Source organism: Hemicordylus capensis, chromosome 2 (assembly GCF_027244095.1).
Source record: "Hemicordylus capensis ecotype Gifberg chromosome 2, rHemCap1.1.pri, whole genome shotgun sequence".
NCBI lineage: Eukaryota > Metazoa > Chordata > Lepidosauria > Squamata > Cordylidae > Hemicordylus > Hemicordylus capensis.
The window spans coordinates 15213851-15229653 of NC_069658.1; the positions used below are offsets into that span (position 1 = coordinate 15213851).

Here is a 15803-nt window from a genome sequence, read left to right on the forward strand (position 1 = left end):
CCTGCCTTTAAACTCTTCCTCAGGCTTTAACTAACTTTCTGGTGCAGGCAAGCCTCCTTTTATTCTCTTCCCCCCTCTCCAACCTTGCTAAACAAACCAAACAAAATAAACTCAACTTCCCTCCAGTTTTTAAACTATAGCCAATCTAATCAAACCCTGTCTTCCCTCCAAAATTTAAACATCCCTTTCTGACCAAACAGTAGAACAGCGACTGTGAACTGTTGACCCCTGCACAGCTTCTTAATACAGAACACAGGGAGGAAGCAATCACATGTATAACACAAACATCAGAAAAGCGCAAAGGGGAGGTAAAGGCCTCATTCCTTCACAGGGGTATCTGAGGGGGGGGAATAAGGGGGCACCCGCCCCATACCTCCTTACCCAGCAAGGTGGCCCCACTGCTGCCCTCCTGCCTGGGGATCTCCTTGGACAGAGGCCTCTGCCTGGTGCCTGATGGAGCCTTCTCGGCCTCAGGGAAGTCAGGGGCTGCTTCCGACAACAGTCCTTGCAGCACCTGAGACAGGCAGAAGAAGAGACTCCCAACAGGGAGCAGGAAGGAAGGCATTAGAAAGGGAAAGGGGCAGGAACGTCCCAGAGGAAACTGCCTCATACCTTGGTCCAGTACATACGTCTGTCAATTTATAAACGGCCTTTGTTAAATCTAGCTCAGTTTTGTCTACACTGACTGGCAGCGACTTCTTCTCCTGGCCGACATCTGCTCCTGTCTCTTTGACAGTTTTAAGGGGAAAAGTAAATATGTGGCTCTTCACCCAGGCTTCTGAATGAAAGTATTGCTTTTGCTGCTGCTGCTTTGTGTTTTATTTATTTTTTTTAATTGGATTTTTAAATTTATTATTTATTTATTTATTAGATTTCTATTTGGAGGTCCTTCCAAAATGGCTCAGGGCGGTTTAAAGCACAATAAAAACAATTAAAACAAGTTAACAATCAAAATCAAACTATTAAAACATAATAAAACCAACTAAACAGCTAAAAACCCTGGACATCAGGGCAACAATTTAAAAACATTAAAACAGTCAATCATTTAAAACCCTGGAAGGCCAGGCCAAACAGGCCAGGCTCTCCTGAAGAACAGTAATGATCTCAAATTACCAATTTCTGCCAGGAGTGCATTCCACAGCCCAGGAGCAGCTACAGAGAAGGCCTGCCTCTGAGTCGCCACCAGACAAACCGGTGGCAACTGGAGATGGGCCTCCTCAGATGACCTTAACGTGTAGTTGGGATCATGTAGAAGGCGCTCTCTTAGATAACTCGGACCTAAGCCATTCAGGGCATTAAAGGTAATAACCAGCACTTTGTATTTTGCCCGGAAACATATCGGTAGCCAGTGTAACTGTTTCAAAGCAGGCATAATATGGTCTCTCAGGTTGCCCCAGAGACCAATCTAGCTGCCGCATTCTGAACTAACTGAAATTTCTGGACTACGTACAAAGGCAGCCCCACGTAGCGCACATTGCAGTAGTCGAGCTGGGAGGTTACCAGCTGATGCACCACTGTTTTGAGGTCATCCTCTTCAAGGAATGGGTTCAGCTGTCGAATCAGCCGAAGCTGATGACTCCTGGACATGGCCTCCACTTGAGATACCAGGGTGAGGCCTGGGTCCAGGAATACTCCCGAGCTGCGCACCTGCTCCTTCTGAGGGAGTGTAACCCCATCCAGGACAGGAAGATCTAACTCACCCCTCAGATTCTGAGCCCCCACAATGAGTACTTCCGTCTTGCTTGGATTCAGCTTCAATTTGTTCTCCCTCATCCACCCCATTACTGCCTGTAGGCAGGCATTTAGAAAATGAGTGCCATTTCCTGAAGATTAAAAGAAGTAGATTTGGGTGTCATCAGCATACTGATAACACCCAGCACCAAATCTCCTGATGTCCTCACCCAGCGGTTTCCTATAGATATTAAAAAGCATTGGTGACGAAATGGAGTCCTGAGGGACTCCATATAACAGCTTCCATTTTGATGAGCAACTGTCACCAAGTTCCACCATCTGGAACCTACCCGAGAGATAGGAACAGAACCACTGCAAAGCAGTGCCTCCTATCCCCAACTGCTCCAGGCAATTCAGAAAAATACCATGATCGATGGTATCAAACGCCGCAGAGAGATCCAGAAGAACCAGCAGAGTCACACTCCCTCTGTCAATTACCCGGTAAAGGTCATCCATCAGGCCGACCAAGGCTGTCTCAACCCCATAGCCAGCTCTAAAGCCAGTTTCAAATGGGTCTAGTTAATCAGTTTCCTCCAAGACTGCCTGGAGCTGGTCGGCCACCACCCTCTCAATCACTTTGCCCAACTAAGGGAGATTGAAGATTAGCCTGTAACCGTCCATTGCTAAGGGATCCAGGGAAGGCTTCTTTAGAAGTGGTCTAACCAATGCATCCTTCAAAAAAGGGAGCACCCTACCCTCCCTCAGCGATGCATTTATGATATTAACTAGGCCATCTCCAACAATCTCCCTGCCAGATAGAAGCAGCCAAGTCGGGCAAGGATCCAGAGAACAGGTGGTAGGCCGCACCGCCCCAAGCAGCTTGTCCACATTCTCAGGAGTCACAGATTGAAACTGATCCAATCTAATACTGCAAGAGGGATTGCTGGACACCTCCTCCATAGACCCTGCAAAAATAATGGAGTCCAAGTCAGCCAGAATACAAGAGATCTTGTTTGCAAAAAACCCATTAAAAGCCTCACAGCAGAACGACCCCAGGGACTGATTTGAGGCAGAAGGAGCAGAAATCAAACTCCTAACAACCCGGGATAGCTCTGCTGAGCGCGATTAGTAGTGAATAGAGATTTTATTTTTATATTATCTGTATTTTTGTATTTTACATATTGTTATCATTACATTGTTAACTGCTTTAAGATATTTTCATGAAAAATAGCATATAAATACAACAAATAAGCAATACACTTATATACCACCTTTCCTAAATCAGGCTCAGTATTGTCTGCACTGACTGGCAGTGACTTCTTCTCCAAGGTTTCAGGCAGGAGTGTTACCTGAGCAAATGACCATTGACACGGATAGTGAAAGAGACAAAGGTTTATTTCTCAGCGCTGAGGACGACCCCTGGTGCCTTTTGGCAAAAGTCCAAGGAGCGTACCTCTTACAGACTAACAAGAGTTTATAAAGATTTTCCTCCACCCCTAGGCATCAACATTCAGCCCCAAAGAACCAATCAGTTCATTACATTCGTACATATGCTTGCATAGAGGCTGGACTTTGCGCTCTAAGTTTCTGAGTTTCTATTTCACAGCAGAGAGATAATTAATTAATAGGAGAAGCCTTCACATTCCTAGAACAATGCAGTTACTATTCAGGGAAGCCTATCTCTCCCCGCTGCTGCAAACCCCCACTTATTCTGCTCTGGGCAGATAGCTGACTTAACACTTTCATTTGGTCTGTACTTTTCCATCCCAGAGGCACTGACTTGCAAACACACTTTCTACAAAGCAATTACAAAGCAGCTTTCTATTAATGCTACACATGTCACAGGAGTTTCTGCTAGCCCTACATGGAGATGCCAGGGATGGATCCCGGGGCTTTCTGGATGGAATCAGATGCTCTGCCACATGCCCAGGAAGGCAGAACTCTAAATGGAAACAACCTTTCCCAGAATCCCAGGCAGGAAGCAGCACTAGTTTGGAGCTCCTGAAGGATTCCCCCAAAATCGAAAGTATTCCCCCTTTGGGGGGCAAAGATGGAATGCTAATGGATCAGAAGAGACAGGAGATACCTGTGGATCAGAAAGTGACCACCCCCGTGCTTCTAGCATAAGGGGTGCAGGAGATACGGAAGCTTGTTTGGCACGGCCTATGAAGAAGGCCGAATACGCCGGGCTTGAGTAACACAGAGCTGGATTTCCTGGGGACTGTCTTTCCTTCAACGTGTCCCCTGAAAACTATAAACCCTGGAGCTTCAGGATTTGAAGCGATAGCATCCCAAGACCCTAGTGCACAAGATGATCGCCAAGGAGGGAAGGGGACCCCACAGGAAGAACCCCAAAAAGGAGGGGGAAGTGAGGGCCCTTTCCCCCCAATCTCCTCTGTGCAGCAAAGGCCGGGAAAACAGACAACAGAGAATTTATTGCAATCCTTAGTGGATTTAGCCAGCAAACAGTTACCTATTTCTGAATTTGTTCCCCCAACACCTAAGGGACCCTCTAAAGTGAATGTTGGTGGAGGAGAATGTAAAAATATTGCTGAAATCTCACAGAAGATGTTTCTTAGAAATCCTGCGCCATTGGTTAGGACTCAAAGCTTAGAACTATTTACTGAAGAAGGGAGAGACAGATCACCAGTTAAAAGTCCTGGTCAGAAGGCCCGCTTTCAGGCACGGGATTTTGGGGGAGAGGAACAACAGAGACCACATGATTTAGGGAAAATGTTAAAGTCTTTATCTGCTGGCCAATTATCGGATGATGCAATCCTAGCAGCAGTAAATTCAGCAGAGTGCGATCCATTTTTCCTACCAGTAAATGGAAATGTTATACAAGGAATAGAAGAGGTCATTGCAACCAGCGAAAATGCTTATTCTGAAAATGTAGATTCTAGCTTAATGGGGGTGCAATCCCTGGGGGAAGAAGAAGATAATTCCAGCCTTTTTTCTTCTGATGAAGAGGAAGTGGAGGAGGCAGTAGAAGGAGGAAAGGAGGACCCCACATCCCTACAGGGAGTACAACTCCCACCAGCAAAAGACAGTGTAAAGGCTAAGGACTTTCTGCACAGTAATATATTTTTGGAATCAGAAGCCTGGGAAGTTCTGAAGCAGGAAGGGAAGTACTCTGCCTTAGAGTGGCATGAGTTCCTGAATAAAGATGTCAAGGATATATCGGGCATCTTATTGACAACAGCATTACACCCGAATGAACTTTCTGAATTCTGGGCTTTTTTGCTAGCCCATATGACAGTACCTAAATTGAATGTTGCTATCACTACTTGGAAAAGGAAAAGTGTGCCCGAACAATGGAACAGACTAGAAAAAGACCATAACCTGATCCTCCAGTGGCTTATGGGTGAGAAAATCAAATTGGAACACAAGGTGGCGAAGGCAGTTGCAACAAGTTTAACTATCCTGAATAAGATGATGACCCTGAAAATTGTGAAGTTAAGGAAGACTACGGTGAATCCTCACCAATTCCTGGAGTGGCTGACCGAAACAAACCTTTTGAAAGAAATACAAGGACTAATTCACCTTTTACAGGCTAAATCTGCAGACAGTGACGCAGGCCAGCAACATGTAGCGCCCTTTTCAATGGGGACAGCAGAAGAGGACCTTCCGATGTCCGTTGACCAGTGTGCAGATTGGCTTTATACCATAACCTCTTATTTGAAACAACGTGTAAAGATGAAGAAAGCCGCCATCGCACAACTTAAAGATTTACAAGAAGAAGAAATGTCAGATAGAAGGGAGGAAAGAGTCCTAGTGGAAGCAGCAACTCCTGTTGTTACAATTCCCAAGGTTAAGCTGACCAAAGCCCTCCCGGGGACCCAGAAGGGACCTGACCAAAAACCAATTGCAGAGGAGGCTAGGGAGGAACCCTACTCCGATCACATGGGGAGCGCAGCCAAAAAGGCTAAGAGAGAGACTGTACTTGAGCTTATAGAACAAAGAATACCTGAGAAGAATGTCCAAGTGCAAGAGCTGAAATCCCGAACCCCGAATTGAGGGAGCAACTTCTTGATGTAATGGACACCTCGGGTCCTATCCAATCACAACCACAAATTATACCCATGGGTCAGAACACTGCAGCAGAAAGACAAGAGAACAAGCTAGCTACAAAAAGGTATGAAGCAGAGGGCGCGCGGCCTAAGGACATCCCTTCAGGCGCAACAGCATCAGCAACCTCCTCGACATCTCCTAAAACATCCTCCAAAGGAAGGCAAGGCGCGGAAGCGATGCCCTCCACCTCCAAACAGGTTGGGACACGCCACCCCGAGAAGGCCATGATTCCACCGAAGCCTGCTTCACAGGACAAATTGAACAGGGCTGTGACGGAGACGATGATCCCTTGCTCCTTTGCCTCAGTGGCATACCCAGAAAGAAATAAACGCTCCAGTACTACTAGGAGATGGAATAACACGTCAATGACTGCAGGTGATGGACGTTTTGATCCGCCAACGCAGTTTGAGATAGAGGATGAGGCAATGGCAGCGATCCCTGACGCTATCTCAGAGGATGAAGACCCCAAGAAGCGCCTGGTTATCAGGATGAGGTATGTTGGCGGCGATGAGAACAAGGCTACTAGGGACTATGTTATTAAAAAGGTGATCATGGAAGCCATGGACTTTCCGATTCCGTGGCTGAGGGCCGTTACCCAACTTGACGCGTCCAATGAGATCGACGTATGTCTGCGACACCAAGTAGCCTACCATAGGTTCTGGTCTAACTGCAGGAGTGTTGACAAACTTTTTCCTAACCTTTTGACAGGATTCCAACTAGTCCCTTTGTTTAAGGCTGACACACGAGTCCTGACAATTACTTTTAGGACGACAGTGGTACCTGCAGAAGATGTATCTCTTTGGCTCGAGAGGCATGTGACGGTCCTGATGGGACCTCACGAACGAAAAGACCAGTAAGGCACAGGGGAATAGTGTCTCTCCGCTCTGATCCTCAGTCGGGAGTAGTACAACACCTTCCAAAGTACTTCTTTCTGGGCTCAGATAGAGCCAGCATCAGATACAGTGGACAACTGCCTGCGTGTTATCACTGCGGGGCATATGATCACCTCAGGAGGAACTGTCATACCTCACTTTGCTCTAAATGTGGAGTGTGTGGGCATAGTACAATAAACTTTCACAAGAGTATCAGGTGTAACCTGTGCTTGGGGATTGGACACACCTACTTCTGGTGCCCCAAAGCTCACTATAACAAAATCAACCAAGAACGGGCGGCTAAGGCAGTGAAAGTGGCGGAGTCCGGAAAGATGAGGGCACAACGGCAGGAGCAGCGAAAAGTAATGCGGCATGGTGGACAGAGGTGGTTAAGTAGAGAATCCAGTTTGGAAAGAGTGACGGGAACGACCTCGACGCGATTGGCAGAGCAGCAGGACACGAGAGACGAAGGGAACAATATAGCTGACCCAGGTGGGACTGCCTGGGTACAAGTATCGTCCCGAAAGCTTGGGAACAAAAAGCAATCGGGGGGTGGGAATCAAGATCTGCCTGTGTTTCGAAATCATGGGGGCCACTCGGGGGCTCTTGTGAATGCAGTAAATGGTTTGAATAGATATGATGTTTTAAACAATTTGCAACAACCAGAGAGTGAGGAGTTAGATGGAACCATTGATGAACCCGTGTCAACGAACCAGATGGAACTTTCGCCACCGAAAAAACAAAGGAGGCAGAAGAAACAAGCGAAGAATAAGTCACGAGAGGAACTGTCGTCACGATTCTCCGCAGGAGTCCTGTCGGGCGAACGGACAAGTGAATCGCAGGCACCTGAAGATCGGAGTCTCCAGGAGGTTTTGAAGGTGGAGGAAGAACAGCTGAGAGTGGAAAGGGACAAACAAGGGGAATTGTGGGGCGTACGCAACTATTATAAAAAGAGATTGACAATTCTGGAAGAGGAGAAACAAAGATTATGTGATGAGATCCGAGATAAGGGTCTTTCTGAGGGGATAAATGGCCAAAAGAGCCCTGAGGTTGAAAAACTAGATGGTCTGCTCAAAGAGATCAGGGAAGATGCAGCAGAGTTTAAAGGTATTGATGCTTTATACTGTCGCCAGTTGAGCATCGTGGCAAACTTAGTAGAGGATGGTGAGCAACAAAGAAATGTCCTGGGTGAGAAAAAGGTAGACGAGGGTGCAACTCATGCTACTATGTCAGTGGACAGAGAAAATAATGTCCCACAGGTAGAGTCTCAAGGAAAAGATATGCCGGTAATAGATCTCTCCATAGAATCTACTGTGCATGAAACCCCTATAGAAACCGAGGCGACAGGGGGGACAGTAGTATCTGATAAGTGTATGGTTTTAGTACAAAGCCCAAAAGAAGGGGGAGCACACCCGACTTGGGAAGATCAAGTGGAAAAAGAATTCCCATTGGAACAGGCTCAGACTACTACCCAGGTAGCAGAGGCTAGTCTCAACCACCCCTCCCCTTCCCCTTTTCCAATTCCAGCCTCTCTTGCCCCAACTCTCCCTAAGGAACCCTGCCCGCCTGACCCCTTACCCGAGGCCGGCGGCACAATCAGTAAGGCTACACTCCCCGTCAGTGCAGATGGGGGAGGGGTAGAGAGTATGACCTTGCCCCCGGGGGGTGGAGGGAAGGAGAACGGTCACTAGAATGAGTGTTTCAAATTGTAATTGCTGTATATCGAATTTCTCTGATTTATTGAATTGTAAATATTGTTTATATGTTCTCTGTTATTATTCTTGCCACTGTTCCATGACAGACTCTCACAGGTGACGCTTATTCAAAGTGTGTTTCTTCATTATGTCTTTAAGTGGTTTGGTTATAGCGTCCCAATTTTCAGCGGTTAGCTGCCCCTTCTGTTAGCTCTATATATCTTTTTATAGAAGCATGTGGCTAAAATAGATTAATCTTGATTGATCGTACATCCCTAATTTCTTACTTTACTACAATTCTATGGCCACACCTTTTAATTTGCTAAGGTGGAACGTCCACGGCTTACGCACGGCTGCGAGGCGCTGTGAAATTCTTCAATTTTTTGCCTTCTCTCAATTATCATGTCTGTGTTTTACAGGAGACATACTTTGTAAATGAGAGTCACCGATGGGCGGCCCAGAGACAATGGACCATGGGCCCATCCTTTTGGTCTTATGATGGCAGTGGGAATGCTGGACTGGCCGTCCTTTTTAAGGACCGGCCTGATCTGAGGGTTGAAACAGTGGTCGAACTTGTTCAGGGTCGTTTATTGTATGACGATTTTACTTTTAATTGTGAAAGGAGAAGTGGCTCCAATACCCGAGTGCTGAGTCTTTCCTTTCAACTGTGCGCAATTTATGCCCCTGTTAAGGCAGCTCAGAGAAGGTCCCTTTGGGCCAAACTCAAAGATGCCGCTAACACTAAACGCAATCTCATAGTAGTTGGCGATTTTAACAATCGAGCGCTACCAGACAACAGGAGACATTTTACGCTCGGGCGACCGCTCCCTGCCCCTAGTTCGCCTCTGACAGTGGAAGAAAACAATTTACAACGGTTTTTATCTGAAATACTGGGCTTACAGGATAAAGCCCTCGGGGCCCCAAACTCTCTAACTTTTTTCCCAATTTTGCATAAATCTACCTATGAGTCTACATATCAGACGAGTTTTGATTCCGGGACGAAATTTACTTATTTCCACCCGAGGACGGTTAGCCGATTGGACAGACTTTGGGCACCAGCCTTGTTTCATGTATATGGATGCAAATTGACTCTGACTCCATGGTCCGACCACGTGATGGTGGGTTTTGTTTGCAATTACGGGGACGTTTTACCGTGCGCGGGCGGCCTTTGTGGAGGTTACAGCATAAACAACTAAGTGATGAGCACTTGAATGATATTTTATTGTTAGAAATGAATTTACAAGTTGACCTCTTTATGAGTGAGGATGGAGATGTTTTAGGGGGATGGGAGAGGCTCAAAAAGAGGATTCGCTATAAAATGCGGATAGTCACGCGACGGGCATACAAGAAAGAAATCAGAGACTATCAAAACGCTGTTGCCCGTCTGCTGTACATGACCGACTCTATGAACAAAGGAGAGGCCTTCGATGCAACGCTGCGAGGGCGTTGTTTGGAAATAATTAAACGCTTTCAAAACGACCTGCGCCAGCAACGCTTAAACAATAAAACCTATCAGGCGAGGGGCCCGATTAATGAAAGAGAGGATTGGGCTAGAAACAAGATGCCTAGATCACACCTGTTGTTTCAAGGACTAAAAGCGAAGGAGGGTGACCCCCTGAAAGTCGAACCCAACGACATGCTATGTATCATGGCAGATTATTACGAACAGTTATATGCCAGGAAGAACATCCAGGAGGATGAAATCAGAGCCTACTTGGAGAGTGATGGCAATGTGGATGGAGAAAGGATAACCCAACCGCTATCGGAAGAGGAACGCGATGCCCTGATACGGCCGATAACCCCGGAATAGTTAAAGAAAATGATATCCAAAGGCAAGACGACTTCTGCCCCGGGCCCCGACGGGCTGCTGTGGTGCTTCTATAAGGAATTTGCTGAACTTTTAATCCCGGCACTGGTGAAATTATTCAGTTTTTGCTTAGGGACTGGCTACTTGGGCCAATCTTTTGGGGACGAGTTGTTGTTGTTCTTCCCAAAGAAGGGTGATACCACCCTGCCCGAAAACTGGAGGCCCATTACACTAACAAATGTTGACTATAGGATTTTAGCCAAGACCCTCAATAACAGGTTGGCGCTCACGGCACATAAACTGATTCACGGTTTCCAGACGAGTGCGGTACCCGGGCGTAAAATGACAGACCCCCTCTGTCTTCTAAGGGAATGTTTCCGCTTGCTGCAGACGAGGGGATGGAAGGGCCACCTGCTCCTCGTCGATCAAGTGAAGGCTTTCGACAGAGTTCACCACGACTTCTTATGGCACGTGTTAAGAGCGAAGGGTGTTCCTTCCCAGTTCGTGTCATGGATCCAGATGCTTTACGCCAGGGCGACGGCCACGCCACAGGTGAACGGATGGCGAGGCGATCCGATCACCCACTGTTCGGGGGTGAGGCAGGGCTGCCCCCTGAACCCTCTCTTATATGTCTTGGGCCTGGATCCCATCCTGGATAGAATCCAGAGAGAACCCAGGCTGACCGGTATCACCATACGACTGTCCAAGTCAGAGAAACAGGTCGCCAACGCGACTCCTCCGGAAACGCCCATTGACCCGCCCTGCCGGACGGTGAAGTTTGTGGCCCATGAGGATGACATCACGCTCTTGCTGTCAGACGAGAACAAGGAAAGGATCGCAGTGAAGCTCTTCACCGAATATGGGAAAGTCTCAGGATCCGAATTGAACATGAGCAAGAGCGTCTTCGTCCGCGTGGACTACGACCGGCAATGCCTCCTGTGCCAGGCAATAGCGATGGAAAGGATGGCGGGGATCGGGAAACGGAATGCAGAAAGCACGTGGGAGGACACCATTCCTATTCTGGGAATAGAGTTTGGACTGAAGAAACGTGCCTGGGCTAAGAATTGGACAGAGTGGGAGGATAAACTGAAAGCGAAATTAGCCATCTGGAAGCATTGGGACCTGAGCATGTACCAACGGGCAGTGTACATGCAGACGTACCTGATCCCCATGGCGTCCAATCTGGCCGTCGTGTACCCCCCTCCCGCAGACCTAGCGAGGAGAGTGACGGGTCAGATGTTCGGTTTCCTATGGAGGGCCAAGTATTTCCCACTGGCCAGGGCGGAAGCCTACCGTCAGGTCGAGATGAGAGATCTGGCGCTGCCGGCCCTGCAGCCCCTGCTGTTGGCTAGATTCGTCTCTTATAACTTTGGCACGTTGGCCCGAATCACTGTCCACGATGAGAGAGGAGCTCTCCAGAGAACGTGGACCTCCCTCTTCGCCTCAGGTTGGCGCACGTCCGTATGGGGAAAGGCGTGGTGGAACAGAGGAAGCTTCACAGGAAACGTGACTCTGCCGATCAGAACAGCCCTACCGGACTACCTCGAAGAGCTCCCCGCACAGCTGAGAAAGTGGAAGGTGGAATCGGCCAGTCTCAAGGAACCCCGATCCGTCAGGGAGACGGAGAAAGTACTATATGAGACGATCCTCGAGGAGGGCCCATATAAGCGGGCGGAGAAGAACAGACTACAGAAACCGGGCATCTCTCAGTACCTGCGGTCCCAAGGGGAATCGATCGCGCTATTCAAGGAGAGAGAGATTCCCTTCCAGTTATGGGAAATGAGATGGAGAGTCTACCACCAAGTCCTACCCCTGAACGCTAACAGGCGGTGGCTCCCGCCCGACCAACGGCTCTGCCCGAGGATCCTTTGCCAGCAAGAAGCTTGGACCTCAAATGTAGCATACTCAGAAACCCACTCGCACTTCCTGACCGACTGTGTCACAGCGAGAGAAGTGTGGAAGAACATCGGACAGACCTTGGATTGGCCTGAGTTGAGCGGTCAATCATGGGAGGCGGTAGCCTCAGGAGCGACAGGTCCGCGCCCTCTACCGGATCCTAATAAGAAACTGACCGGCAATCGCGACGCGTCTGGAGCATCGGTGCATTCTAAGTTGAAAGTTCCTACGTGTGTCTTATGGGTGGTTAACCTTTATGTGACATATGCCATGTTTGTTCACAGAAACCTCGAGATTAGGCAAAATCGGGTGGTCCATGCGAATAAGACTGCGCTATTGGCATGGAAGCTGTTGCATGGCTTTGTCCTGAAAGAGAAATGTACCTTATCTAAGGGAAACGGGAGCAGAGGTGGAAATGGACCATCGATGTAGATCCTCCCATCACATGAGACACATCTCTATCCTCACGCTTCAGTTATTGTAGTTGTATTACTTGTAAGCTCATATATGTAGGCATTGTTGTTCGAGTATAACCCTGTGTAAGCCTCACGTATGCATCTCGGATTCGTAATGTAACTTTGCAGTAGTGTTGCAAATCAAATAAAGAAAGCTTGCCCAGAAACCTTGCCCAGCCCTACATGGAGATGCCAGTGATGGAACCAGGGGCTTTCTGGGTGGAATCAGATGCTCTGCCACATGCCCAAGAAGGCAGAACCCTAACCCAAGAAGGGGTTGAAGTGGGTGGATCATCTCCATGAGTGATTTCTAAGTTGCTTTTTGATGCCACATCTGGCTTGTTTTAAGATGTCCTAGCTCACATTCTGAGTCCTTTACAGCTCGCAAGATAAACTGCTCTCTCACCTGCTGTTCTTCCTGCCTCTTGTCCTCTGCCTGGCTCAGGAGGAAACCTTCTGCCAGAGCCACTGCCTGGGAACTGGTCTCTGCTCCACACTCTCTGATCCAGCTCTCCACCTCTGGGGGCAGGATGGCCAGGAACTGCTCCAGGGTCACCAGGTCCACAATCTGAGCTTTCGTGTGTCTCCCTGGCTTCAGCCACTGATGACAAAGACTGTGGAGTCGGCTGCAAACACCTTGGGGCCCCTCGGCCTGCTGGTAGCATAACTGCCTGAAGTGCAGGCGCTGGGCCTCTGAGCTCCTGATGTCCTCAACCAGCATCTTCTGCTTGGCCCTTTCCCAGAATTCCCAGGTGCTCCCCACTTGTCTGTCCTCAAGGCCTTCTGTTTCACAGCTAGCTGGGTCTTCCTTCCCCATCTTTCATTCGTGCTCCACGGCAGACTCCAACAATATTAAAAATCAAAGGATTTCCTTGTTGAGGGATGAAAGTGTTTGACGCCCAGATTCCACCTCATGGATCTTCTCCCTGTATGAGAAGGAGACAAATGCTAAGAGTCCAAGAGAGCCTTGAAAGGCAGAGTGGAGGAGACAGATGGTCTCCCCATCAGGGCCACAGAACAAAGCCTTTAATGCAGGATCCTTCCCTTTCGTCTGTTCCTAAGAACTCCCCACCCCACTTCCTCCTCCTCCTCCTCTGGGCTTCTCCCGACAATGGAGCCTCCTGGGGATCAGAGTGCAAACCTCAGCTCCTTAAAGCCACCCCCTCCTTTCCCTGTTCCAGCCACCACATCCTCAAAGCTCTCCCCTTTCCAGGACACAAGGACGGCAACTTGTATCACCCCTTGGGAATCCGCCTCCTCCAGTCTCCCTCACCCTTGGCTGCCCAGAGAAGAACATGCAGGTGGCAGGCCTGTCAGGGGAAGAAATCACTCCTCAGAGCACTCAAGCACCAACATTTGGAATAACTTGATTGAAAAATAGCCAGAACAGGGGGTTAAGGGTTGAGAGGAAAAGGACAAACGGGGGGGGTGCAAACTGTTAGGGCTAAATCCTAGTTTAATCCTAATTTTAGAGGAGAGGCTTTGCTCACAGGGCTTCTCTTCACAGCTCCAGCCTTTGAAAGAGACACACAGAAGATTGTGTTCACTCCCTCCAAGGTCCCTAACCAATAGAGGTTTAGTTCTGCCATGTGTATGAGACCTCTGAGCAGGAGAGGAGCGTGCCAGCTGGGAACGTATGCCTTATCTAAGCGGACCTCTTGCCCAACACAGTGAACGCCTCTGGTCCTGAGCTATGCCATGCCAAGTATTGCCCAAACAAGAAAAAAGATTCTTTTCTTTTCTTCCATAATATCCTTTTAATGCAAGAGTCAAGAAGTTGTTCTAGTAAGAAGTAATCCGCCTACTTTTCTTTCACCATCCGTACAACTGTACCAAATTTGGTTCAAATCAATGAAGACAGACCACGAGTTAGCCCACTTGCACCTCAAACATTCAGGCGGCTTCCATCATCACAAACTGAGCTATCCCAAGGTGTCCCTACACCTGTAGCAAATTTGGTTCAAATTCATTAGGCACTTCACAATAAGCAGGCTTGAGAATGAAAAACAGTCCATCTCCCCTAAAGCACAGGAACAGCTTGCACAAAAATCACCTTCCCAGACAGAATCCCTCTGACACTCCAGATACCCCCACCCCCTGCTCAGGCCTCTAACAAACAGTTTCATGGGCACCTTCCCCACTCCCAATTCAAAACAAGCCAGAAGCCAAAGGAGCTCATTCTCACGCTGGCTACTTGGCCTTGTTTTGGCTAGGAGGTGAAGGCCAGAGTTCTCCACAACAGCAGCTGTGCTGTGCACAAACAAGTCAGAGCAGATGCCACCCAAAATGGCCTTAGTAAAGTGTGCTGTCAGGTCAATTTCTACTCCTGGCCAGTGTGCCCTCTAAGGCATGCACATGTGCGTGCACTCACACCTTTTTAAATGTCCACTCAGTTAATTTTAGATCCTGCTCAGGTTGAATCAGTCAGAGCAGATGCTGCCCAAAATGTAAAGTGTGCTGTCAAGTTGATTTCGACTCCTGGCCAGTGTGCCCTCTAAGGCATGCGCATGTGCCATGAAGCTGGCGCGCTCACACCTTTGTTGATGTTGTGAACTACACCTGGTTTCACACTCTGTATATGCTCAATTCAGTACACAAACTGAATTGGTTTTTGGAGATGGTGACCATGTAGGATCTGGGCGCGCAAACAGAGACAGAGAGAGACACACTCAGAAAGTTCAATAGACTTTATTATAGAAAGTTGCTCATCAGGATAAAATCATCCAAATTAAAAACATGTTTCCGATTCAAAGTGTAGTGTAATGTGCCTAACTAACATATGTGTGTGCACTCAGTAATTACAGCTATCTAATAATCTAACAAATCCTAATAAAACATTTAGAGAGAAGCAGAGGAAGAAGGGAGGGCTTAGGAGAGGGATGGCAGTGATTAGTAGGGAGGAGGGAATTGGGATCCAAAGCTTGTGGATGCAACATATTACCAGGGTCAGAGGTTTGAGAACAGTGAGCCTTCAGCTGAAGAAGAGATGCTGTAGCTGGAGAGAGGAGCTTGGGAGCAATGCAAACTTCTAGCAGTCAAGCAGGCTGGTCAAGCAGGCAGTTTGCTCAGAGCGAGGCAGAGAGTGAGAGCACCATGTCTTGACTTCTCACTGCCCAGCCGGTCACAGACAGTTCCTGTCCATGGACAGAATTCCTGCTTGTTGCCCCGTGGCTTAGGCAGCAAACTCTGGGATGGCTCTTGAGCAAGTATGCTTGTTAGGCAAAGATTGCTGACTGCCATGACTCCCTTCTTATAGTGGTTCTATCCTTTGATGTCCCTTTGAGTCTCCTGGATCACAAAAGGTGTCCATTCCTGTTATCCTCTGGATATTGTCTTT

General features: G+C 48.1%; 1 protein-coding gene across 3 annotated transcripts in view; it reads right to left on the reverse strand.

Moving 5' to 3' along the window:
* LOC128347624 (zinc finger and SCAN domain-containing protein 9-like) overlaps nt 1-14795 on the reverse strand; it is a 68520-nt gene extending 53725 nt beyond the window's left edge. For 2 of the 3 annotated variants that reach the window (XR_008317625.1, XM_053302545.1), the window contains exons 1-2: nt 12873-14795; nt 382-514 (exon numbers count right to left, since the gene is read on the reverse strand). Coding sequence is in view for 2 of the 3 variants with exons in the window: in XM_053302545.1 (XP_053158520.1) it covers nt 382-514; nt 12873-13283 (544 nt within the window). In the remaining variant the exon portion in view is untranslated. Of the gene's footprint in view, nt 1-316; nt 515-12872 lie in introns of those variants that run through there. The other variant, XM_053302544.1, reaches the window with a different exon arrangement.
* Between the last annotated feature and the right edge of the window lie 1008 nt (nt 14796-15803).